This window comes from Sus scrofa, chromosome 8 (genome assembly GCF_000003025.6).
Source record: "Sus scrofa isolate TJ Tabasco breed Duroc chromosome 8, Sscrofa11.1, whole genome shotgun sequence".
In the NCBI taxonomy this organism is placed as follows: Eukaryota; Metazoa; Chordata; class Mammalia; order Artiodactyla; family Suidae; genus Sus; species Sus scrofa.
The window spans coordinates 72,353,966-72,381,138 of NC_010450.4; the positions used below are offsets into that span (position 1 = coordinate 72,353,966).

Sequence of the window (27,173 nt, forward strand, 5' to 3'; positions counted from 1 at the left end):
CACAGTCATTTATCATGTATGCTTTGTGAGGAAGGGATGGAGCATTTTGCAGAAGAACTGAGGCACCAGGTGAGGGAACTTGCCCCTAGCTCATGCAGAGAGAATTTTGAATGACTCTGTATTGCACTGGAGAATTTCTCATTTCCAGTCCACCTTTGATCCCATGAGACAGTTTGTTTTCCTTTCATCTACAAGCCTCTAAATTACAGATACAAGTAAAAAGTATTCTTCCAGACTCGGTGATACAGTGGAAGCCCAGGGAGCTCCAATCATAGTGATGGATTTCACTGGTATAATACAGGTCTTGTGAGAGGTAAAATTTGGATCCCAAGTATTTTTTTTTTTAACTTTTAAAATTGAATTATAGTTGTGTTAATTTCTGATGGACAACACAGTGATTCAGTTACATATATGTGTGTGTGTGCATGTATAAACATTATGCACATGTATACATATATATTCTTTTTCACTTTTTTCCCTTATAGGTTATTACAAGATACTAAATATAGTTCCCTGTGCTATATAGTGTAGCACCTTATTGTTTATCTGTTTTATTTATAGTAATTTGTATCTGCTAACTTCAAACTCCTAATTGATTCCTTCCCTACCCCCTTTCCTCTTTGGTAATCATAAATTTGTTTTCAGTATCCAAAGTGTATTTTTAATCACCAATTCAAAGTGATGTTTCACACAGGAATAGAGGGATCTGGTCCACCCTTAGGAGATTTCACCTGACCCTGAGCACTTAGAAAACAAGATAAAACAGCAGCAGGAGAGGAGGTCTCATCTCTTCTGCCTACAGAGCTCCTGGCTGTGTCCTTAGCTAATTCTTATTTCATCAGCATTGTGGCAGAGGCAATGTCCTTTCTAAGCTATAAGGACATGACCATTTCTTTCAGTTCTGAGCATCCACTACTTCCCCTAAAACTAGATTCCCACAGGACATTAGTGCACAAGACAGGCAACATCGGCCTCCTTGCTTCCAACAGCTAGCAACAACGTGTGTGGGTACTTCACTGACTGTGTGCGGGTGTGTGTGTGTGTGTGTGTGTGTGTGTGTGTGTATTACCGTAGTAATAACAAAATGCAATTTTAAGGGGGGTAATACCTTGGGGAAATGGGGGAGCCTGCCCATGAAGATATCAGTAAAGAGGTTTATTTAGTTTTTGCTGTAGCCCCTGATACTTCTGCATTCTGCCAGAATATTACATAGAGCACAGCCACATAAAAGCAAATAGTGTTAATGCTATGGGAACTGAGACTTCTAATTCCTACCTCTTTAGGCATTCTTTTTTCTGTGTCTCTATGGGTATTTACTGCCTTAAATACAGAACCTGAAATTTTAACAGAAATTCTGCTTGAGTGAGAAAAAATAAAGCCAATTTCAAACCTTACTGTTATTTTCATCTCTGGAGATGACATGTGAAAGCAATTAAGAAAGGTATTCTCTAGGGGAAAAAAATCTTACCTCAGTTGAAAGAGGCTGGAAGAGATTTTGAAGAACGATGAAATGGAAAATAACACCATACCTTCTTTAAGCAAATTAAGTGGGCACCTCTATCATATCATAATGCAAGACTGATGCAAATATGTGCATTGCCTAAGATGCCAAAGTTTGCAACGCTGAATCCAAAATCTCCTGAAAGATCACACTCATAACCACTGAAATAACCACCTGTCCCTCATCTAGAGATGATGCTCGTGGAAACAAAAGAACTTGGAAGGGAGGTTTCAACAGCATTAGAGATCAGCAATAACCTGAATCTCTCTGGTTGATTTATACTGAAAAAGGACACCTGGAGAAAAAGGATGGTTATTTTCCTTGTAACGTGAGCTTTTTTTTTTTTTTTTTTTTTTTTTTTTTTAAGCTGTGAACTTTTTACCTTGCTTCATTCATGCTTCATTTGATCAATTACAAACTGTATAGCCCCTAAAAAGCGAGCGCGGGCTTCTTGAAGTTGATATTGTGCTTTGCGATTCATCTTCATTTCAAAACAGGCGGGGAGGTGGAATTAAGACACCTATCAGACTGTGAACCGGTAAAGCAGAGGCTGGGAGTGTGTGCGTCGGTCCCCTTAACACCACGAGGACCCGAGGACCTTAACTGCGGACGGACGAGCGGAGCCCGGCTCTCGCAGCCCAGAATCCGCTTTCAAACCTTAGGGAGCCAGCGCTGCCATTGAAATGCAAATCCGGTCCTGAGCAGCCGGGCCAATCCGGGAGGCTTCCTGTGGGATTACCTGGTGGCGAGCGCCGAGCCCGCGCGGACCCTCCGGCGCGGCCCCCGCGGCCGGGGAGGCGTGGTGGTCGGGCGCCCCCGCACCCTCCGGGCCCGGAGCCGGGCTTCACCAGCCGCAGCCCCGCACCCCGGGCCCGCCGCGCCGCAGCCGCTGTAGCCCCGGCGCAGGGCGCGGCCGAGCGGCCCATTGTTGAGCGCGGCCGAGCTCCGCCGGCGATGCCCCGCGCCGCCTCCTCCGAGCCGTGGTGAGGTTTGAACTTGGCGTCGGCCGGGAGCCCCGCGCGGCCCCGCGAGCGCGATGGTGAGTGCTGGGCTGGGGTCCGCTTTCCCTGGCCCGTGGCCGGGGCGGCGGGGTGCACTGCCGCCTTTGGGGAGGGAGGGCGGGTGACCCGCCGTCTGCTTTCTAAAGGGTGTCTATGTGGGTCCCTGCGGCGACTCTGGATCCGTGAGGATGGGCCCCCGGGCGGGCTTCCTTTGCCAGCAGCTGCCTGCTGGGAGGAGGGGGAGGGTGGCGCGCCCCGAGGGTCTCCTCACACTCTGGGCCTTAGCTTTTTTTTTTTTTTTTTTTTTTTTTTTTTTTTTTTAATTTATTAGGAAGGCAGAAACTGCCACTCCAAGAGCGAAAGAATTGCGGATTATTGACAGCCTGAAAACTTTTCAGAAGAAATGATCTGTGAAATATTTTAATTTTGATAAATTGCTTCCCCCGAGGGCTCCTACTGCGTTCAGAACGACTTGCCTTTCTTAATTTTACAGGATTTGTTTCTGTAGGAAAGAGCCCAAGTGTGCTTTTGAGGGGCATGCCTGCCCCTCCCCCCTTCCACTTGTTCCAGATCTTAAGGCAGGTTTTTTTTTTTTTTTTTTTTTTAAGGTGTGTTCCACTGTCATGGAGCAAACGTTAAATCATGAAAATGAAACTATACCTGACACGTGCTTGACTGAGTTGCGGGAGAGATAAAAATGCTTTGCTGAGGGGTGGGGGCGAGGTTATAAAATTTCAATACATCCAGCTTCCGGTGGGGGTGGGGTGTGACCATCTCTTGCTAATGTGTTTTGGCTTTTTTTTTGTTTTGTTTTTTAAATCATAGCGTGATGCGCTTCTGTGCTCCGAAGCTTTTGAGAGGACAGGACTGGGTGCCCACATTCATATAATTTCTATGGAGGTAGTGCTATGAGACGTCCTGGTGCAACAGGACCTCTTCTCCTGTTTCTAATCAGTTAATATTTAAAGACTGGTTAAATGATCGTTTCTGATTAAATAAAAGTACCTTGGTCAGACATATGGTGAAATCTTCCTTCCAATAATCTCGCCACAAGTTGGTTTACATTTTAATTAATTTTGATGGTTCTTCTTGTCTTTTAAAAGTCTTTTCCGTATGACTCTAAAAATATTACATGATCATTGTAGAAAAGGTGGACTATATAGAACTAAGAAAGAAGAAAACTGTTTCTATCCCTAACATTTACATTCTGTTTGCTAAGGCCTTGTTTTTCTTGGAAGCTTAGGCAGTTGAAAACTTTGCAGCTATGGACTTTTAAAAATTGCTTACAAACCTGGTTTAGGAGCTAAAACTAGCAATTGACAGGGAAATGAATTTGTGCTTTAGAAAACCATTATAACCAACGATAACTTATTCACATGGTTTATGGGACAGAATTTACTGTGGCAGTTTCTCTTGAGTCCCTTCCCACATCTGCTCCTGACAAATGGTTTCTGTTTGTAGAGCCTGTTTTGTAAATACGTCTCTACCATGAAGGCAAAGTGCCCGAACACATGTCCCTTTCCGGTGCTTGTAACTAAGCTCATAGAGTTAATATTTTTATTGGTTTCTGCATCAGAACTTCCTCTCTGTACGCTTGATAAAACCCTGGAGAAGGTTACCAGGGGAGGCTGGAGAGCATTTACTTCCCTGGAGATTTTCAGAATAGGATAAACATCCATCTGCCTAGGATGGCTTCAGTGCTGAACAGTCTGGAAAAAGGAAGGCTGGGTCACCTCTCAGGTCCCCCCAATGGAGGAATTCTAAACAAGTTTCAGTTCTCAATAACCTGGAACCAAAGGAAGTAAAGATTGCCTTGAATGTACCTGAGCCCAGGATGAGGTGAAGCCAGCCCTGTTTTGATTTAGGTAAAAGATTCTCCTTTGGTAAGAAAGATTTTAAAATATCCCCAGGACTTGCCGATCCTTTTCTATTGGTGATTTTTTTTGCTAAGAAGTTCTCAAATAAAGTGGAAGTTCTGGGAGTTCCCATTGTGGCGCAGCGGAAACAAATCTGACTAGGAACCACGAGGTTGCGGGTTTGATCCCTGGCCTCACTCAGTGGCTTAAGGATCCGGCATTGCCATGAGCTGTGGTGTAGGTTGCAGACAAGGCTCGGATCTGGCATTGCTGTGTCTGTGGTGTAGGCCAGCAGCTGTAGCTCCAATTAGACCCCTAGCCTGGGAACCTCCATATGCCACAGGTGCTGCCCTAAAAAGGACAAAAATAAATAAAGTGGAAGTTCTGTTACTTAAGTAAATGAATGTGTGGATTCATGGAAATTAAAAGTTCTGCCTCCTAAAACAGGAAGGGGTGTGTAAGTGTGTGTGTGTGTGTGCGCTTTTCAGTCTCTCACTTTGGGTATTCAATCTGGTTTCTTTACATTAGCATTCTACTTTGTCCTCAAAACTTATTCTTGGCTTGGAGTTCCTGTGGTGGCTCAGTAGTTAACGAATCCAACTAGGAACGATGAGGTTTTGAGTTCGATCCCTGGCCTTGCTCAGTGGGTTAAGGATCTGGTGTTGCTGTGACCTGTGGTGTAGATCATAGACGCAGCTCAGATCCCGCGTTGCTGTGGCTCTGATGTAGGCCGACGGCTACAGCTCCGACTAGACCCCCTAGCCTGGGAACCTCCATATGCCTTGGGAAGTGGCCCTAGAAAAGGCAAAAAGATAAAAAAAAAAAAAAAAAAAAAAAAAAAAGAACAAACTTATTCTTGGCTTTCCATTTCCAATGTAGAAACCATGGTAGTACTTTGACCAAAACCAAGTATTCCTGTCTCTTCTGTGGAAGGCTATTCCATGCTGCTGTTTTTTTTTGCTGGGGACCAAAGAGGTTGGGGTTTCATGGCTTGCTGCTTCCTCCGCCCTCCTGCGTGATAGAAGTATCCTGTAATTCTAACCATTGCGTGACCTCCGTTGCAGCGACACCTTCCTCCCTGTCCATAGCGTCACTCGATCAGGAGCAACCACCCCTCCCTCTCCCTCCAGGGTCACTGGGAGGGGTTCACTTTCTAGGAAAGGTCCTGTCAAAAAGAAAATGGGGAAGCCAGAGTCTCCTGGCTGTGCAGTTTTTTTTTTTTTATCCCCACCTCACACCCTTCAGCTCACCGTATTTCTCCATGCATGCCAAGCGTGTTTTCTTAGGCTATGGTAACACCCAAAGAAGGAACAGGAGTGTGAACAATGGTCATTCATTTGTTCAGCAAACATTTGTTATGTGGGAGGTAGCCCAGCGACTGGTGATGGGTCCTCTGCCCTCAAGGAACTTATCCTATAAGAGGAGAAGTCAAACATGTTAATAAGCTAGTGCCATTCTGAGGGAGTAGAGTACAGGGGTTAAGAACTTGTGTTTGTTGTAAAGTTAAACATACATCAACCCTATGACTCAACATATCCACGCCTAGCTGTTTATCCAAGTTGATGAAAACAAATGTCCACAAAGAGACTGGTACGGAGTGGCCACCCCAACCTTACATATAATTGCCAATAACTGGGAACAACCCTATGCCCATCAACAAGAAAACAGGTGGGTCAACTGTGGTACAGACGTACGAATGGAATTCAGAAGTTACTGGTTGCTTTGACGGGGCAGAGTGGGGAGATGGACAGGAAAGAGGTCAGGAGAGACTAGGAGATCTAGGAGCCCTGGAGAGCCTGGAGATCTAGGTCTTGATTTGAGTGATGCTTACGCAGTTATCAGACTCTACCAAACAGCACTTGAGACATATGTGTGTTATTACATGCAAAGCATTAGCTCAGTTAGAACTTAGCTTCTATGGTAGACAAGGGTATATACATCCCATCTCTGCCTCTAGTTGTAAGTTTCTGAGAGCAAGTTATTCAATGTCTCTGATCTCAGAAACATCGGACAGTAATAAAACATCTCCTTCCTAGGGTGGTGGCAAGGATTGAGTTAGATAATGAAAGTATTTAGCTTGGTAAGAACGTATTAAGTAATTCCATGGACCGTGATAAATATGTGGTTTTGGTGTTGATGCTGGAGTTACTTGCCCTTTTTCGTGAACGCCGTCTCATTTAGATGATCAAGGATCTTGTCACATATTGAACCGGTATCCGTAGGATTCTATGTTGTCTTCATTGTAAGGGGCTCTTTTTCCAGACTGCGGGGAATTTGAAGTTCTTATCTACCTGATCAAAATACCACTGGGGCTTAGCTTTGCCAACTGAGGTAGACCTCAAAGAGAGGAAATATCTGCTAAGCAACTCCTCTTTTTTTTTTTTTTTTTTTTGAGGACTGATTTAATGATAGTTGAAGCTGAACTCCCAGACTGGGTTCACAGAATTCACAGAATTCAGGTGAAAGGTTTACAGGTTATCTCCTCTTTCCAAAGATGTAGGTGGAAAAGGAAAACTCTTGATGTCTGTATCAAATTACTATCGTGCTTTTTCTTAAAGGGATGTAGTAACTTGAATTTTCAGTAAAATATCTTGCACAGAGTGATAAATGTAATGATAGTCCATCTATTAAGCTTCAGTTTACTTAGGTTCAAAAAAGTGTTTGGAAAAGATACACTTTGCCAACTTTGCCAACTCCAGTGGAGGCATTTTAGTGTTGGATTGGTTTAATTCATTCACAAAACAATTATCAAACATTTACTGAGAACATATTAGCCTCTGGGAATTCAGTGATGAATAATAATATGTTTTATAAGGAAGGGCTCGTAGCTGCCCTGACTGTGAGTGGGAATGTGTCGTTTCTCTTGGAATTTTTTTCAGAGCAGGGGGCTCTGTCTTAGACTAGTCTTGCTGGCTTTTTAAAAAAGCTTATTGCGGAGTTCCTGTCATGATGCGGTGGTTAACGAATCTGACTAGGAACCATGAGGTTGCGGGTTCGATCCCTGGCCTTGCTCAGTGGGTTAAGGATCTGGCGTTGCCATGAGCTGTGGTGTAGGTTGCAGACACAGCTCGGATCCCGCGTTGCTATGGCTCTGGCGTAGGCCGGTGACTGCAGCTCTGATTAGACCCCTGGTCTGGGAACCTCCATGTGCTGTGGGAGCAGCCCTAGAAAAGGCAAAAAAAAAAAAAGAAAAAAGCTTATTGCTTAAGGCAGAGGTTTAAAATCCTGGTCCTCCCTGCCCCATTGGTGCTATTTTTTTAAACAGCAGAATTTCTTCTTCTTATCCTTACTAGAAAGAACAACTAACTGGCATTTTGTAAAGACAGTGAGGTGTCATGGAAAAGTCTTAGACTCTGGAGACAGAACAAGCTGCAGTTGAATCTGCTCCCTACTAGTAATTGAGAGGAAGTTCTTAAATTCTTTTTTTTTTTATTACTCAGTGAATTTATTACATTTGTAGTTGTACAGTGATCATCACAATCCAATTTTATAGGATTTCCATCCCACAACCCTGAGGGAGTTCTTAAATTCTTTAAGCCTGAGTTCCCTCATCTGCAAAATAGGTGTAATAATACCTTGAAAGACATATTAATACATATTAGATTAGGCTGTGATAAGGATTAAATGAAAATGACAAAATACATGTAACAATAGGCTGGCATCTGGTGGGTATATTCATTTCTTTCTTTTTTTTTCTTTTTTTTGTCTTTGGTCTTTTTAGGGCTGCACCTGCAGCATATGGAGGTTCCCAGGCTAGGGGTCCAGTCGGAGCTACAGCTGCCAGCCTACACCAGAGCCACAGCAGCGCCAGATCCGAGCTGCATCTGTGACCTACACCACAGCTCATGGCAATGCCGGATCCTTAACCCACTGAGCAAGGCCAGGGATTGAACCCGCAACCTCATGGTTCCTTAGTTGGATTCGTGTCCACTGCACAATGACGGGAACTCCAGGTATTCCTTTCTGATATTTAGCCAGTGCTTGCTAAGAGTCCAGCACTGTTTGAAACTCTTCGTGTATCTTCCTCACACTCCTATGAGGGAGGCATTGTTATTGTCTCTTTTCAAAGGTGAGGAGCCCAAAACACAGAAGAGATGGGCTAGCTTGCCCAGGGCATGGACATGGAACAAGATCTTGCCTGCAACTAAGGAGGTTCATAAAAGCTGTCACTTTTAGGTAAATTTTTTTTTTTTTTTTGCCATTTCTTGGGCCGCTCCTGCAGCATATGGAGGTTCCCAGGCTAGGGGTTTAATTGGAGCTATAGCCACCAGCCTATGCCACAGCCACAGCAATGCAGGATCCAAGTTGCATCTTCGACCTACACCACAGTTCACGGCAACGCCGGATCCTTAACCCACTGAGCAAGGCTAGGGATCGAACCCGCAACCTCATGGTTCCTAGTTGGATTCGTTAACCACTGAGCCATGACAGGAACTCCCTAGATAAATTATTTTTAAGGTTGAATGACTGCAGGAGAAAGTAACACCAATACATGGCGCTAGGGCCACCATTACGGGCTTCATACACCTGAATGCTGGGGCTGGAGTTGGTGTGCTCCTAAGCTGTTAGAAGGTCTCCTTTCTGCTTTGTGGGGGGGCCCTGGGACAGGCACTCGTGAGCATGTCAGGTCTCTCCCCAGTTCCTCAAAAGTCTTCCTGTCAGTGGCCCTCTCTGACTGATGAACAGAAAATGTGGATTTGGCCTTGACTTTGCTGAGTCCACGTAGGGATTGACATAGAAGTGATGTTATCTTGGTCTCTACCAGGAAGGCAGGGGGAGAAGTGTATTCCAGAGCCTGGGAAATAAGAGAAACAGTAGGTCTTTGCTGTTTATATGTTCTGTGTATAGTGGTGTGTATCTGTTTTATATGTGTGTGTGTGTGTGTGTGTATGTAAACACACACATACACACATAACTGAATTTATATATATAACTGAATTTATATGTATATATCTGAATCACTTTGCTGTACTATACTAAAAAAGAGACAGAGAGGAGTTCCCATTGTGGCTCAGCAGACATGAACCTGACCTGTAGTCATGAGGACACAGGTTCAATCCCTGGCCTCACTCAGAGGGTTAAGGATCTGGCCTTGCTGTGAGCTATAGTGTAGGTCCCAGATGGTGGCTCAGATTGGATCTGGCGTGGCTGTGGCTGTGGTGTAGGCTGGCAGCTGTGGCTCCAACTTGACCCCTAGCCTGAGAGCCTCCATATGCCGCGGGTATGGCCATAAAAAGCAGAGAAAAAACAAAACAAAAAAAAAAAACAAAAAAGGGGATGGGGACCGGGACAGTAAACTATTACCTTGGGATATTTTGTATCCCCCATTTCCTGGACATTTCCTCAACTGCTAGATTCTGGAGTTAGAACTTTAAATAAGAATAAAGATTCCAGTGGTGGTTTGAGAACCCTACTGATTTGATGAAGACGTTAGGAGTCACCTTGGCCAGTTTATTAAAGTAATGTGTGGATGCCTCGGGGGGCAATTGTACACACCCAATTTTCTGTTTAGGCATGAGCCTTGCCACCTGATACCCACCCCGTTCCACCAAAGTGCAGGTTTTTTTGCAAGATGCTCTGTGTTACCTTTCTCGACATCCATGCCTCTCCTTTGCGATGTAGCTTGACAGCTGAAATTTCAGGACCATTTCCTCCACCACCCAGTGAGCCAGGTCTGTTTAAGACCCACCAAGAGAAGCCTCCCAGCAGGCAGAGTGGGTGCCGCTGGAGGCAGTGGGCTGAAGCTGGGGTGGAGGCAGTGGGCTGAAGCTGGGGTGGGGGTGGTGGCATGGGGAGGAGCCCCTTTGCAAAGTGCTTTTTAAATTTATTTATGTATTTGCTTTCTAGGGCCATACTTGTGCCATATAGACGTTCCCAGGCTAGGGATTGAATTGGAGCTACAGCTCTGGCCTACACCACAGCAACATGGGATCCCAGCCGAACCTGCGACCTATACCATAGCTCATGGCCACGCCGGATCCTTATCCCACTGAGAAAGTCCAGGGATTGAACTCTAGTCTTCATGGATGCTAGTTGGATTTGTTACCCCTGAGCCACAATGGGAACTCCTGCTGCTTGTACTTAGAGGAATGTCATCGGGTATTGGTTTTGTCTCCCCAAGTGAGCCATGTTATCTCAGGGCAAATTTCCTGGCAGATGAAACTTTTGGGGGCTCCGCTCTCTGAAGGGGAGAAAAGAAATCTGGGGAAAGGACCCCCAGGGATCTTGGCTCCCTGGTTGCCCCCGACCCCTCAAGGCTGCTTGGCTGTGTGCAAGCTCCACTTGTCTTTAAGTCTGATCCCCAGTAGCCATTTGCGGCTAAAGTTAGGAGAATGGCAGGACTGTCACTTGAAGTCCCCTCTGCCTCTTCACCATCGCCTCCAGCCTCTTGTCCTCAACTTTAAGCCCTTTGTGTCTGTTCCCATGGTTACCTCTTCACCACCAGCAGCTGGAATTCTGCAGTGAGAGGAGGCTGCCTCCCACTGAGCCAGGTCTGGCTGGGCCGGAGGCCACTGCTCTGCCGCTGGATTGTGACATAGGGTCACAGTCCAGTACCTTCGCTTTGTCGTGGATGCTGTACCTTTCCCAGGCTTGGCATGCTGGCGTTTTAGTGGGAGGAGAGATCAGGGCTGATGTATGGCTCACGGGATTTCTTGCCCTGGGCTGGCTCGGCCGTCCCATGACCTGCTATGCTCCTGCCTGCTGCCACCTCCTCCTGTGTGTTGGTGCCCAGAGAAAGCCAGGGGACCTGCCCTGCCCAGTCAGATAAAGATGACCCCTCCTTCCCCACCTGCTTTCCCTTCAGCTTTGGTGCCAGGACCATCTGTGTTGGTACTAGACAGGGCCAGGCTCTGGTCTGGAAGGAATTGACATCCAGCCTGGAGGACCAGGTTGGCTCAGGGAACCGGGGGATGGTGTGAGGACCTGAGGTTCGAGATGAGGGAGTTCCCATCGTGGTGCAGCGGAAATGAATCCGACTAGGAACCATGAGGTTGCAGGTTCGATCCCTGGCCTCGCTTAGTGGGTTAAGGATCCGGCGTTGCCATGAGCTATGGCGTAGGTCACAGACATGGCTCTGATCTGGCATTGCTGTGGCTGTGGTGTAGGCTGGCAGCTACAGCTCTGATTGGACCCCTAACCTGGGAACCTCCCTATGCTGCAGGTGCAGCCCTGGAAAAGGCAAAAAGACAAAAAAAAAAAAAAAAAAAAAGAGAACACAGGAGTTCCTGTTGTGGTTCATCAGTAGTGAACCCGACTAGTATCCATGAGGATGCGGGTTCAATCCCTGACCTCACTCAGTGGGTTAAGGATCTGGCATTGCCATGAGCTGTGGTGTAGGTCACAGTTGAGTCTCGGATACCAGGTTGCTGTGGCTGTGGTGTAGCCTGGCAGGTATAGCTCCTATTGAACCCCTCACCTGAGAACTGCCCTGAAAACCAAAAAAAAAAAAAAATATGAGAACACAACTAGCTCAGAGTTTGCCCTGGAGCTCTTGTCTCAGATACTGTTTGAGGCCCAAGTGCCTTCTCCCTGGGAGTCCCATTGGCCCCAGAGCTAAATCATGAATTGCAACTACAGGTGGAAATTAAGTGGCCTGGGTGGCAAGAGCGAGAAGCAGTTTCCAATAGAAGGTGGCGCAGACCACGATGCTGAGGATGCAGTTCTGGAAGAATTGCCATGCTCTTCCTGTGATCAGGCAGCTTGTTTTCTAGAGCTCGTTCAGCCAGCAGGTACCCGAGCCCTTAGGTGACAGAGCCGTTGTAGAACCTGGCTGAAGCCATGCTTTGGAGCCTTATAATGTGCTGGGTCCTGGCTTTATCACTTTCTTTGTGACCTCGAGCAACTTACTGAAATTACCCGTGCCTCGGTTTCCTTTCCTGTAAAAGAGGAAGAACACTTCATAAGGTTATTACAAACACTGAATTTGTTATGTGAAATACTTTGTACATGGTAAAACCCAATAAGGGTGCCCATTTGTCATATTTTTATTTTTTATTTTTTTGTCTTTTTGCCTTTTCCAGGGCTGCTCCCCCAGCATATGGAGGTTCCCAGGCTAGGGGTCTAATCGGAGCTGTAGCCACCAGCCTACACCAGAGCCACAGCAATGCCAGATCCGAGCCGCGTCTGCGACCTACACCACGGCTCACGGCAACGCCAGATCCTTAACCCACCGAGCAAGGCCAGGGATCAAACCCGCTACCTCATGGTTCCTAGTTGGACTTGTTAACCACTGAGCCATGATGGGAACTCCTGTCATATTTTTCAAGGATGTTTTGAGAGCACCATGTAAGCTACAGATTTTTGTTAGTCCTGCTTTTGTGTTACATATGTCACTGGGTCCAGAATTCCCTGGACAAGAGAGGGTTGTGCTGTAATAAGTAGGAACATCAGGATTAGAAAAACAAGAAAAAGAAAAAGAAAGGAAAAGAGCTCGGGACGGTATTATAACCCTATAGTAACCAAGGGAAGGGAAAAATGAGGGGGCTAAGTAGAAACTGAGCCAGTGGAACCACAGTTACAGTCACCTTGACAAGGTATATTGTTAACCACAATTACTTTTCCACAAATCAGCTGTAGTTTGGTACCCTGGCTTCCACTGAAACCCTGCTTCCCAAGAATATGAAGTGACAGCCAGGGGACAGTTTAGGAGAGCCAGAGTCCCACTTGGGGTGATAGGGAAGGTTGGAAACATTTAGGTTTGAGATTTGGAGGCATTTAAATAGCATGGAATGTCTATTATCCACCCTAAAAAGTAGAACGAATCTTGGATATTGTGGACACAAATGCATTTGGCACAAGCTTTAAAAAAAAAGTGCATATGAGCTTCTTTCTAAGACCCAATAATCCTCTTGGGCAAAGTAAGGATTAAGCCTCCCTCACAAACAAGGAGGGGGGAGTTCATTTTTGCTAAGATTCCTCAGCCGATGCCAAATTTAGCAAGGGACCTATTTTCTCCCAATGAATGACCATCGCCATTTACATTTTTAATGTCCATCCCTCTTCTCCAGGCAGGTCTAGGACTGGAGCAGCTTATTTTGCATGTAGATGGGAGAGAGAAAATCCTGGCTCCCATAGACTACACTAGGATCCTAGGAACCTTCCAGAGCCAGAGTTCCCACACACACTGCCACCTGCAGGAGGGCAGGGGTCCTCTCCCTAGAGCCTGAGGTGGGAGGACTCCAGGGGCTCAAAAAACCTGTGCATTAAAAACACATTATGTTTTTATGTATTATTATTTTATTAAAGTATAGTTGATATACAGTGTTGTACCAATTTCCCCTGTAAGCATTATGTTTTTATTTTTATTTAAAAAAATTTTTTTTGCTTTTTTTAGGGCTGCACCTGCAGCATATGGAAGTTCCAAAGCTAGGAGTCCAGTCAGGGCGGTAGCTGCCAGCCTACATCACAGCCACAGCAACGCAGGATCTGAGCCCCATCTGTGACCTACACCACAGCTCATGGCAACGCCGGATCCTTAACCTATTGAGCGAGACCAGGAATCAAACCCACATACTCATGGATACTAGTCGGGTTCTTCGTTACCACTGAGCCACAACAGGAATTCCAGCATTATGTTTTTAATGCAGATACTGAGTACCATTCCTGCCCAGTGAATTCCTCAGGCTAATTATCAGCCTTGATGCTCCAGGAGCATTTCTTTTATTTTTATGTCTTTTATTTTTATGGCCACACCCACGGCATATGGAAGTTCCCCGGCCAGGGATTGAATCCAAGCCAGCAGCTATAGCAATGCCAGATGGTTCACCCGCTGCCCCAGGCCTGGGAAGGAACCTGTGCCTCTGCAGTGACCTAAGCCACTGCAGTCGGATTCTTAACCCACTGGGCCACAGCGGAAACTCCTCCAGGAGCATTTCTTTCGCCCAGATGGTGAGGTCCTCTGTGCCAATCTGTTCCTTGGGGCGCAGGTAATGGCCCATATTTCCTGTTCACACACACAACAGTTAAATATTTATATCTCTTGCCAAATGCTTTGGTCATTTGCAGTTTCCCTTTTTAAGGAATTAAAGAGCCCATCCTTACTCCAGTATCTGTCACACCCCTTGGGTGACTTCTTATGTTCTTCCTCTCCTAGGCCACTTGGATTAAATGATAATTGCTCTAGTAGTGGTTTTCACCTGCCAGGTCATCTCAGCCAGCTCACCAGACACATAGTACTTTGTTCCCTTTTTATAGACGAGGTCCTAAGGGTCAGACTAGTGGCCAGGGACTGGCAGAGCTCAGGCTGGACCCCAGCTTGATCTGGCACCAAATTCTGGGTGTCTCTCTCCAGCAAGACTAGAGATCAGCAACTGTCTTTTCTTCCATAACGTTTCCTACTTGGATCCTGCATATAGAAAGTGCTCGTCGCAGTTCCCACTGTGGCTCAGCAGAAACGAACCCGGCTAGTATCCATGAGGACGTGAGTTCGATCCCTGGCCTCACTCAGTGGGTTAAGAATCCCGTGTTGCCATGAGCTGTGGTGTAGGTCGCAGATGTGGCTTGGATCTCACATTGCTGTGGTGTAGGCCAGCAGTTGCAGTTCCGATTTGACCTCTAGTCTGGGAACTTCCATATGTCGCAGGTGTAGCCCTAAACACACACACACACACACACACACACACACACACACAAAAGAAAGTGCTTGTCACTTGTGGATGGAGATAACTCAAGAAATTGTTTTCTCACTTGGAAAGGATTTGTCATTTATGTCCTTTTTCCACCTTAGCTCATAGACTGGTAAAAGGAAAAGGAAACTGAAAACCTCAAAAACTCATGAAAACCCAATAGTTCGAGTCTTCTGGCTGCTCATCCAGTACTGGTTCCCTCTATAATGGTGCATATGCAGGTAGGGCCATTTTTGGTGTCTACTTAGCCATCTAAATACCTTTTTCCTTATGTTTTGTGGAAATAAGGAAAGAAAGTATTATCAGATCTATTTTCCTGTGTTCTACCATATCCCTTTTTTTTTTCTTCATAATTGAGATTTTATTGGTTGTTTTGAGGACCAGGTACAGACATTTCAACTTGTACACAATTCTTTATGTATCAAAAATATAAAAAAATCATGCTGTGGTGATTCTCTTCTGTATAGTTATTCCAATGACTTTCCAGCTTAACACTTGGAGGCAGTTTCCTTAACAAGATAACATCAAATACCAATATATTTAATGTTGATACACTGTTAGATCGTTAATTCATGATTTAATATATCCACTGCATATTCAAATTTTCAGTGGTTCACAGCAATATTAGCAAAGTTAATAGGAAAACTGGATTAGCATGACCAAAACTGTTACGGGGTGCACAGAATTCTGACCAAAAGAGCCAAGATCACAGTGGTTTGCTTTAGGAGCCAGTTCTACCAAAAACAACATCAGAAGTCATTTAACATGTATGTTCAAGGGATTTCAGCGGAAATGAATCTGACTAGCATCTGACTAGCAGGTTCGATCCTTGGCCTTGCTCAGCGGGTTAAGGATCTGGCATTGCTGTGGTGTGGGTCGCAGACGTGGCTCTGTGGTATGGCTGTGGCTGGCAGCTGCAGCTCCAATTCTACCCCTAGCCTGGGCACTTCCATAAGCCAGAGGTGTGGCCCTAAAAAGACCAAAAAAAGAAAAAAGTGTGTGTTCCTACCCCCATTGATGGAATGTTAAGGTGACCCCTGAAACAGTCAAAGCTTGCCTGTATTCCACTAGTTTCTGGTTGCACCGCAAAATGAACAACCAGCAACTGATTTCACCTCTTTAAATGCTTTAAAAAGCATTTACACTTAAAAAGTGGGATGAGGTGGGATTCCCTCCTTAAAAATGTTTCTAAAGCTACTATAAAACCTGCATTTACAAAACAGTGGATAAAAGTGTTCCTCTGGGTTGTAGGAGAAGGGAGACAGGGACCAGTGACAGGACCGGGCGTAGGGTACTGTTCAGACTTGGCTTCTTTCTCTGTTGCTTCATCGGAGGCCGGGCTGCCCTCATTTGTGGCCTCTCTGTTTTCTGCAGGTGAATCTTCTTTGTCTCTGAGGTAGACGCTTTGACCTGTTTCCCCTTTGCCCCCCTTTCCCCTTTTGTTTGCACTTCTTTGTTTGAAGATCTATCCTTTCCTGCCACCTTTTTGGCTTCGTTTCCACTTTCGCAGGCACAGATCTCCTCTTGGGCATTGTGGCAGTAGGATGGATGTGTGCTGGCGTGCCAAGAGCCTGTGCTAAGCTGGATTGCCTGACCTCTGCCACCTGCCCTTCACCGCCTGAGCTGCTGGAACCCCCGCTGTGTTGCTTCCTGTCCTCTGTCTCTCTTGCTCTTCCCACCTCTAGTAGATCCTCTCGGGAGTTCCCGTTGTGGCTCAGTGGGTGAGGAACCCAACATGGTATTCATGAGGTTGTGGGTTCTATCCCTGGCCTCGCTCAGTGGGTTAAGGATCGGACGTTGCCTCAAGCTGTGGCATAGGTCTGCAGCTGCTGCTCTTATGTGACCCTTAGTGCAGTGTGCTCTGGGAGAGGCAGGTCTGTGAGGCTGTCTCACCATCTGTTAAATGGGGATAAATAATACCTGCTCTGTTTGCCCTCTGGGATTAGTATTAGGACCAGGTGGACTAATGCACAGGAGGTACGTTCAGGCTATAATGGATGACATTAAAGTGAGGAATTATGATTTTTTAGGGAACTAGGGAGAGCAGGGAGAGGGAAGAAGGATGGAGGCCTCACTTGCTCAAGACCAATTCACACCCATCTGCTGATCCTGCTTCCTGAGCCCTCCTCTGAGTATTTTCAGTGGTCGCTGGAGATCCCAAAGGAAAACCGCCACCAGCGTGAAGTCTTCCCGCTGCCCAAACTTGCTCCTGAGATAGATACATCCACTGCCATTTCCTAGCATGGAATTTCCTTTTAAAATATGGGGAAACTAGACTGAGACTCACTCAAATAAGAAAAAAAAGTAAGACTTGGGAGTTCCCGTCGTGGCTCAGTGGTTAGCGAATCCGACTAGGAACCATGAGGTTGCGGGTTTGATCCCTGGCCTTGCTCAGTGGCTTAAGGATCCGGCTTAAGGATCCAACTAGGAATCATGAAGTTGCGGGTTTGATCCCTGGCCTTGCTCAGTGGCTTAAGGATCCAGTGAGCTGTGGTGTGGGTCGCAGACGCGGCTCGGATCCTGGGTTGCTGTGGCTGTGGTGTAGGCCAGCGGCTACAACTCCGATTTGACCCCTAGCCTGGGAACCTCCATATGCTGCGGGAGCGGCCCTAGAAAAGGCAAAAAGACAAAAAAAAAAAAAAGAAAGGAAAAAGAAAGACTAATTTCACTTTTTCTAATAATTAAAATAATAAACATCAGTTGGAGACAATCTGCAAGATATAGAAAAAGAGAAGAAAAATATCACCCGTACTCCTGTCACTAAGTAGTAACATTTTGGTACATTTGCTCGTCTTTTGTCTTCATTCATATCTTTTTGTCTCATGTGAATGGGAAGCATGCATAGCTTGGGATGTGGCTGATGCTTAAGAAAAAATGGAAAGCCCAGGGATCCTCAGTGGCATTTAATGAGGGGTGGCGTGGTCTCTGGCCAGACATCTTTCTGCTTGTTTTATTTCATTTTGCATTTTTTCTCTGTAAAATGAGGATCATCACTGTCTCAAATGATGAGAAGATAACTGAATGACTTTTTCAAGGACAGTATCTGGTACTTACCATGTGCCCAATAAATGTAAGTTTCCATTCTCTTGGTAAGAAATGAACCCTGATTGGGAGTTCCCGTCGTGGCTTAGTGGAAACGAATCTGACTGGTATCCATAAGGATGTGGGTTTGATCCCTGGCCTTGCTCAGCGGGTTAGAACCGGCGTCGCCATGAGCTGTGGTATAGTTTGCAGACGTGGCTTAGATCTGGCATTGCTGTGGCTGTGGTGTAGACCAGCAGCTACAGCTCCCATTCGACCCCTAGCCTGGGAACCTCCATGTGCCGTGAGTACAGCTCTAAAAAGCAAAAAAAAAAAAAAAAAAAAAAAAAAAAAACCCAAAAAACAAAAAAGAAAAAAATGAATTGAACCCTGATTGCCAGGTACCAACCGTTCTGAGTGCTTTACACATATTAATTTATTCAAGCCTCACAACCCCCCCTTTGATGAAAGAGCTGCAATTATCCTTATTTTATAGACAAAGAATCTGAGGCATGAGTGGTTGAGTGACCTGCCCAAAGTCAAACACCTGCGAGGTGATCGGGCTGGACCAGGAGCCCAAGCAGCTGGCTGTGGAATTGACATTGTTCATTCAGGTTATGCAGCCTGCCACGTGCTAGAGTTGATTTAAGCTCAGGCTCCGAGTATGTAGTTGGGCCACACAGTCCACCGGGGACAATGTCACCAGTTTAAGCCTGTGCATGAGGGCACTTGGCTTTCTTCTGCACGTGCTCCACGCTGGCTAAGTCCTCGGGCCCCGTGGGTGGGGGGTTTTGAGTCAAAAGTAAATTTGGAGCAGATTAAATATTTATTTTTCTTTTTGTCTTTTCTAGGGCCGCATCCACGGCATATGGAGGTTCCCAGGCTTGGGGTCCAATCAGAACTGTAGCCACCAGCCTACACCAGAGCCACAGCAACTCGGGATTTGAGCCGCGTCTGCAATCTACACCACGGCTCATGACAATGCTGGATCCTTAACCCACTGAGCGAGGCCAGGGATTGAACCCACAACCTCTTGGTTCCTAGTTGGATTCATTAACCACTGAGCCACAACAGGAATTCCAGATTACATATTTAATAGTTAGGTTAAAAGATCTGGCTAGTCATTTGGCTCTTTCCCCTATCCACCCTTTGCCAGTCTTTCTGCAGTGTTGACAGAGAGGTCACTGGCTGAGATCTGCAGATAGTTAGGCTTCTGGTTTCAGAAAGAATCAGAAACATGCTGAATGTCAGTGGTATAAGTTGCACACGTGGTCCATTTGGGAGGGCGAGGACAAGCGTTAGCCAAAGGAGCAGGAAGTGCAAACACACTGGGCCGAGCCGTACAGAGCACACCTGTGCGTGGCTAAAGGGTTAGGTAGGGACCCTTTGTCATAACGAAGCTGCCTCACAAGGTGGGTGAGCAGGAAGAGGAGGGTTTTAAGGACAAGTAGATGGCATGCCTGTGATGGAACATGCCAGATACAATACAGGCCTGAGGGAATGCAGAGTGAGCTTCCTAGATGGTAAATAATGAGTGAAAAAGCAAAAAAAAGGAAAATGATGAAAGGACAGTGACTCGAAAGATAGATCTAAGTATGTGGGTACCAAGAGGTCAGCAGTAGGGACAAGGGGTTTTCAAGAAAGGGCGCTTCCCTGAGAATGTCCGCGAAACCTTCCAGAAACGTCCAGTCATCGGAAAATGAAGAAGAGCTTGTTAGACCAAGAACAGAAATCTGAACCTAAGGACATCAGTTCTTAAAATCTTCCTTCACAAGCCAAGGAAGCCGAGAATGCAGGCCATCTCCACCTCCAGGCAACAAAGGGGAGCCGCTGGCAGTGACAGCAGAGGCCCCCTCACAGGATGGGAAGAGCCGTGCGTGACAGACATGAGGCGGGACAAGAAGAAAACAGAAACAGAGGAAACCACGGGCACGACTTTCCATGAAGCCAGTTATGAAAATGAATACACACGAGCACCCAGCCTCAATCCAAGGAGTTTCTCCAAAGGGCTCTGAGGACAGCTTTGCCCAGTATCAGTGCACTTCTGTCTGCTTAATCTCAAAATGCTGCTCCTTCGAAACATAAGGCAACAAAGCTGCCCTGGGCTGTGCCAACTGTTTGTTGAAAGGCTTGGCCAAGAGTTCCCCAACATGGGTCCTCTCTATTCCACGAAAGCAGCTGCTGATGACAGGGACCAAGAGTTAGGGCTGAATTCTCCTTTCCAAACTGTCTCCCAACCTTATATAGAAAGTGACGAAAAGAAGGCATTCCCGTTGTGTCTCAGCAGGTTAAGAAACTGACTGGTGTCCATGAGGATGTGGGTTTGATCCCTGGTCTTGCTCAGTGGGTTAAGGATCTGGCGTTGCCGTGAGCTGTGGTGTAGGTTGCAGACACAGCTTGGATCCTGCGTTGCTGTGGCTGTGGTGTAGGCCGGCAGCTATAGCTCCAATTCAACCTGTAGCCTGCGAACCTCCATATGCTGCGGGAGCAGCCCTAGAAAAGGCAAAAAGACCAAAAAAAAAAAAAAAATCAGTAAAGATTAGCTTTGGATTCATAAATTATAAATAAAACTATTTTATTATCTAGTGTTACTGAAAAATAAAGAGTTTAAAGTTGGGAGTTCCCAACGTGGCTCAGTGGTAACCTGACTAGGATCCATGAAGATGTGGGTTTGACCCCTGGCCTCACTCAGTGGGTTAAGGATCTGGCATTGCCATGAGCTGTTGTGTAGGTCACAGATGTGGCTCTGATCCCAGGTTGCTGTGGCTGTGACGTAGGCCAGCAGCGGTAGCTCCGATTCAACCCCTAGCCTGGGAGCTTCCATATGCTGCAAGTGCGGCCCTAAAAAGAAAAAGAGTTTAAGGTCATCGAGCTCCATTTTAGGTGCATCGCACGACTTTCCCCTTTACAATCAATGGTGATTTGACAAATCTGTACGGTGTGCCTACCATGAGCCACTCACTGTGTGAGGACCTGAGGATGTAGTGCTTTAAAAGCACAAAACTGAAGAAGAGCCAGCCGTGGGCCTTGACGTTGCTGAGATCACTGTCCCATAAAGGGAGCCGACCATGCACGTGAACATTTGCTGGTGGTCCTGAGTGCCCTGAAGGGAAGGCCCAGGTGCAGGAAGAACCTGTGTGTGGTAGATGAGGCCGTCTCGGAGGAGGTAAGGTTCTACTCGGGACCAGAAGGTGGAGGAAGAGCCAGCCAAGCGCAGAAGCATCAGGAGCGCATTCCAGGTGGAGAGAACCGCATGGGCGAGAGCGGAGAGCTTGGCAGGCTCCAGGTGCCCAGGGCAGGCTAGTGAGGACATGGGGAGCGAAGGGAGAGATGCTGAAAGTTTGGTGGGCAGGCACCAGGTCCCTCGAGGCTTTGCAGCCAAGCTGTTAGCAACTTGGATTTTCTCCAGAGTGCATGGTTTTATTAGATGACATAATTCATTTTCTTTTTTTTTTTTTTTTTTTTTTTTTTGCTTTTTTAGGGCCACACCCAAGGCATATGGAAGTTCCCAGGCTAGGGGTGGAATCAGAGCTGCAGCTGCTGGCCTACACCACAGCCATAACAACGCAGGATCCCAGTCACGTCTGCAACCTATACATACCATAGCTCATGGCAATGCCGGATCCTTAAGCCACTGAGCAAGGCCAGGGCTCGAACCAGCATCCTCATGGATACTAGTTGGTTCGTTACCGCTGAGCCACAACAGGAACTCATTTACTTTTTTAAAAACGTGATGCTGGCTCCTGGGTTGCAGGGGACAGGAGTGGCTATGGCCAGAGAGGAAGCTGTTCCCTCCTGGACAAAACACAACCAAAAAAGGCGAAACAGTTGATTCTCAGAACTAGGTTCTTCCTGAGGTTGTAACCTGCTGAGGAGATGGGAGCTCCCTCTCCTCATCCGCATTTAAACTGAGTAGGAACCACGATCTAAAGGGATCTGGGGAGACCGGATTATCAGGCCCGGCCCAGCTCTCTGCATCTTTTGCTCCAGCTTCCCATCCTTCCCCAGCTTTCGTGGTGTTCAGGGGAGCTACCGGAACAGGACGATCTGGAACTTTTTTCTCCAATATTGGTTGAAACTCAGTTCAGAAAGCAGTTAAAGACTCTATTGAAATACCAAACAGTAAAGCAGTCAGTATATATTCATGAGTTGTTAATATGAGGGGTGGAATATGAATGTAGGCATCGTAGGAAGTAGAAATACGTAGGTGGTTGGCCTGGATTTCTTAACTATTTGGCAAAGAAAGATGATACTGGGGTAGTGGGTCCCCCCCTCTTTTTTTTTTTTTCAGTTGTTTGCTATAGGTTTTTTTTTTCTTTCATTTTTTAACTTCTTTTAAAAGTATAGTTGGTTTACAATGTTGTGCCAATTTCTGCTGTACAGCAACCACGGTCATTTTTTTTTAGCCGCTGCTAAATCTTCTCAAGTCAGCTTCACTTTGTTTCCTCATTCAGTTTGTGATACCATGACTGGAGAACAGCAAGAAATAGTCTTAAAAAAATAGCCGTCAAAAATGGCTCATTAGTTTTGCCAGCAAGCGTCACTGTGGAATTTCTTTTCATTAGGACATGTGAATTTTAAAATGTTTATTAGCTGTCCAGGTTCTTCCAGAAAGAGAATTATGGCAGAAAAAGTGTGCTCTGGTGGTTGGTGATTTTTCCTGCATTCCTTCCAGCCTGCTTCCTCCTTGGTGTCGGGCATCCGGAAAAACCCACTCAGGAGGAGTTCCTGTCGTGGCTCAGTGGTTAATGAATCCGACTAGGAACCATGAGGTTGCAGGTTCGATCCCTGGCCTCACTCAATGAGTTAAGGATCCGGTGTTGCCGTGAGCTGTGGTGTAGGTCACAGACACAACTTGGATCTGGTGCTGCTATGGCTGTGGTGTAGGTTGGTGGCTACAGCTCCGATTGGACCCCTAGCCTGGGAACCTCCATATGCTGTGGGAGCGGCCCTAGAAATGGCAAAAAGACAAAAAAACGAAAAAACAAAAAAACCCACTCACGAGTCCCGGGAACCAGCCCACCCAGGGTGGGGGGAGGCGAGGGTGAGTGGGGAGGCTGTGCTACGACTTAGCCTGGGGGCCACATCAGCAACCAGCTACAAGCAACAAGTTTTACAAACCCTCACCCCCAGCTGTTACCCTCAGCTGGTCTGGAGAGCACGGCTAAGCTGCTGATCTCCGCTGGGATTGAGAACCATGCTTTGCAGATCCTTAAAAAGATGAGCTTGTCTCATATTCGCCATGCTTCCATCTCTATCCCGTTTGCCTGCTCTTCCTACCAGCCCTTCACTCCAGCAGCCCGCACCCTGGACCATCTGTTTGTGGTACCTCTCGGGGCGGGGGGGGGGTGGGGGCACGGAACGAGAAAGGGGCTCAGCCACTGTGCCAAAGAGACAGAGCCAGCGGTTGTGGTTTAGGCAAAACAGTGAGGAAGTTATTAAGTGCCACAAAGGCTTTGTGAAAGCTCGGACCTGGTCTCTATTGTTTTCCCCCCAACAGGCAGCATCAGGATCTAGAGGAGACAGGGAAAGGCAAGCTTGTCGTCAGAATGGCTTCTCCCAGGGGGTAGTCTTGGATGTGCTGTATACATTTGTGTCCTCTTTATGTTCGTGGGTTTGATGATGAGATACCTTTGAGTATACTTTCCACCTGAGCTTAAGCCAGATGGTCATGGGGGTTGGTGCTGCTGAGAATTGTAGGAGAAATTGGAGACCGCATGATGAATTCTGCAAAAGGCTTTGATATGTTAACTCTGGACAAGGCTCTTGCTATTATTTCCTGCGTAGATTACTTGTGTCTGTTTTACGTGAAAAAAGAGAGCTCAGAGAAGCTCTAAAATGAAGGTACCATTGAAGACAAACATGAAAATGATTTGTTCATTAAGCACTTACCCCGTGTGCAGGCAGCATGCTTGAGAGTCACTAGACATTATCTAGAAATTTGATAGCAACCCTGAAGGCTACATATAAATAGCGGCAGTTTGCTGAGTGCTGAATATATGCCAGACTCTATTCTGAGTACTTTACCTGAATTAGTTTATTTATGCTTCTCGGCAACCCAATGAAAGCCATTGGTCCTTTGCACCCATTTCAGAGATGGGAGAACGGAGGTGCAGAGAGGACCAGGTCGCAGAGCTGGTTCACCGGCAGGGGCAGGACTCCAACTCAGAGCAGCAGACCCTAGAGCCAGGCTCCTGACATGGTGTGCCCTGCCTCTTATTTCTCATGTTCCCATGGAGGAACCTAAAGCTTTCGGCATTTACCTGCCCAGCATCATTCAGCTCACAAGTGACAGCTCCGCAGCCAGGTCTTCAGATGTCAAGTCTAGAGGAATATTGAATATCTTCAAAGCCAGGAATCCCAAATTTGGTGAGAAAAGTAATGTAACAAAGGCGGTGATGGTGCTTAGGTAAAACTAAGGCAAAGATGAAAACTTGACCTTAGACGGGATACTCCCAGCTGACTCCCTGGTCTCCTCCCTCCTTGTCCTGAAATACAAAGACATCAACACCATTCATAATCCCACTGCTTCTCAGCTCAGGCCTTTACAGATGAGAAACAGAAGGCATTTGCACCTTCTCCTGCTCAAAGGACACGGTGCAGGGGCTACCCATCAACTCTCAGAGGCTTAGAAAGATCCTCAGAGACAGACATTGAAAACACACCACTGTCACCCAGCGCGGCAAACCCACTTCAAAGTCTTCAGTCCCATTAAGAGGAGGCCTCGAAGGTACAGTCAGGGAGTTTGGAAATTCAGGAGCCAAGGCTCTCCCAGGGAGAAGAAATGCATCTGTTTCTGCGGCAGAACACATGGACCACTCAGAGCTTAACATTTTTCTGTGCCTCCCTGGGCGTGTAGAGGAAAAGAGTTTATGGGAATGATGTTGGGGACTGGGGGTGAGGGTGGAGGGTGGATTTCAACGGACACACAAAAGGCTTGCCTCCAGCGCAGTGGAATCTAAACAATCTGAAATAGCTTGGGCTCAAAGTTGGCCTGTGCCCCTCTGAGCTCCCACCCACTGGACAGAGCCAGGGCTGCCGCCCTCGGAGGTGGTGCTCTTTACAGTGACACTGGGAAACGGAGACGAGAGACAGTGTAATCAGTGGGGGCTTGTCTCGGGGGCCACCTCCTTTGACAGTGGCTTTAGAGACCCTGGTTTTCACTTACTCGCCGATGGATACTGACTTCCAGGAGGGTTTAGCTTCATGATAGGCAGTATACCTTTCGTTCCCTTTGGTGGGGAAAATCTGGTCCCCTCAGATTGAGAAGTGCACGTTATTGCTTCACAGAAACACAGCATCTACCTTGCGGAGTAGCGCATCCACCTTGCTCCGGGCAAAGCACCTGGTTGGGGGGCCAGCTTTGCCCTCCGCGCGCCGCTGCGCTGCCTGCTCTCGCTGTGGGGTTGAGTCTCACGCATCCCCATGTGGACGTATTTGTGCACCTGCCCGGGAACAGCATCACGCTTGACTTCCTGTTTTCTTGTTTTTGCCAGAGATGTGTATGCAGACCCAGGCCCTGCGGATACTGGCGCCTCTGACTCCTTTGGCCCGGAGCACCTCACCTCTGATCCACAGCACCGGAAAGCAGCATGGTCAGGAGCCGCTAAACTTCGGCTGAAGCACAGGTAAGCGGCACAGAGGGCTGTGCCGAGCGGTTCAGCAGAGGGACTTGGCTGCTGTCAGAGGGACGTGGGAGCGAGGCTGGACAAGGTTCAGGCTGATGAGTGAGGTGAGGAGGGGCTGAATGGCGAGGTCAGATGGGAGCTTAGAGTTCAGAAGAAAACACTTTAAGGACAGCTTTCTTTTCTTTTTAATTTTGCCTTTTAGGGCCACACCTGTGGCATATGAAGGTTCCCAGGCTAGGGGTCGAATCGGAGCTATAGCTGCCAGCCTACACCACAGCTCACAGCAACGCTGAACCCTTAAGCCACTGAGCAAGGCCAGGGATTGAACCCTCAACCTCATGGTTCCTAGTCAGATTCGTTTCCACTGCGCCATGACGGGAACTTCTAAGGGCAGCTTTCAAACTAGTTTCTGAAGAAGCATAAAGTTCCTGGAAGGTAATCGGCGGGGGGCAGGGGGTGTCCCTCAAATCATTTGATGCAAATATCTTTTAAAAAAAGCATACACCTTCAGAGAGGAGTTCCCGCTGTGGCGCAATGGGATTGTCAATGTCTCTGGAGCACTGGGATGCAGGTTCGATCCCCAGCCTGGCACAGTGGGTTAAAGGACCTGGCATTGCCACAGCTGTGGCATAATTTACAATTGGGGCTCAGATCTGAACCCTGGCCCAGGAACCCTATGTGCTGTGGGGTGGCCAAAAAAGAAAAAAAAAAAAAACTATGTTCAGGGAGTTTCCGCTGTGGTTCAGTGGGTTAAGAATCCAGCTGCAGCAGCTCAGGTCCCTGCAGAGGCACAGGCTTGATCCCTGGTGGCACAGTGGGTTAAATGATCCGGTATTGCCACAGCTGCATGGTAGGTCCCAACTGTGGCTTGGATTCAGTCCCTGGCCCAGGAACTTCCATATGGCTCGGTACGCCATAAAAAAGAGCTAAATAAAAATTAAAAAACACTCAGAAGTGTTTTTAAAACTGTAATTAAAAACAGTTGAGTTTCAGTCCTTGCTTAGCAGTTAACGAACCCAACTGGCCTGGCCTTGCTCACTGGGTTAAGGATCTGGTGTTGCTGTGGCTGTGATGTAGGCTAGCAGCTATAGCTCCGACTAGACCCCTAGCCTGGGAACCTCCATATGCTTAGGGTGTGGCTCTAAAAAGCAAAAAAAAAAAAAAAAAAAAAAAAAAGGCTGCAGTTGGAGTTCCCGTCACAGCTCAGCGGTTAACGAACCCGACTAGGATCCATGAGGATGTGGGTTCGATCTCTTGCCTTGTTCAGTGGGTTAAGGATCCAGCGTTGCCGTGAGCTGCTACGTAGGTTGCAGATGAGGCTTGGATCCTGCATCAGCTCCAATTCGACCTCTAGCCTGGGAACCTCCATATGCCACAGGTGTGCCCTAAAAAGCAAAACAAACAAACAAAACCAAACACAGCTGGTGCTGGCGTTCTCAGCATGGTCGAGGCCCCTGGTGCTGTCTGTGTGAGGGAGACTGGAAGAGGCAGACAGGCAAGCTGTGTCCTTTTGAAAAAGTCAGGCACTGGATGTTGCAAAC

The 27,173-nt window shown here is 47.0% G+C and overlaps 1 protein-coding gene and 1 long non-coding RNA gene across 2 annotated transcripts in view; both read left to right on the plus strand.

Moving 5' to 3' along the window:
• SHROOM3 (shroom family member 3) overlaps positions 1 to 27,173 on the plus strand; it is a 346,309-nt gene that overhangs the window by 256,405 nt on the left and 62,731 nt on the right. Inside the window, 1 exon segment of the mRNA XM_003482418.4 lies at positions 25,501 to 25,632. Coding sequence (XP_003482466.3) covers positions 25,501 to 25,632 — 132 coding nt within the window.
• Positions 457 to 3,519, plus strand: LOC110262128. Its single transcript, XR_002346716.1, has 2 exons — positions 457 to 2,540; positions 2,834 to 3,519. It is a non-coding gene; the product is annotated as an uncharacterized LOC110262128 (long non-coding RNA).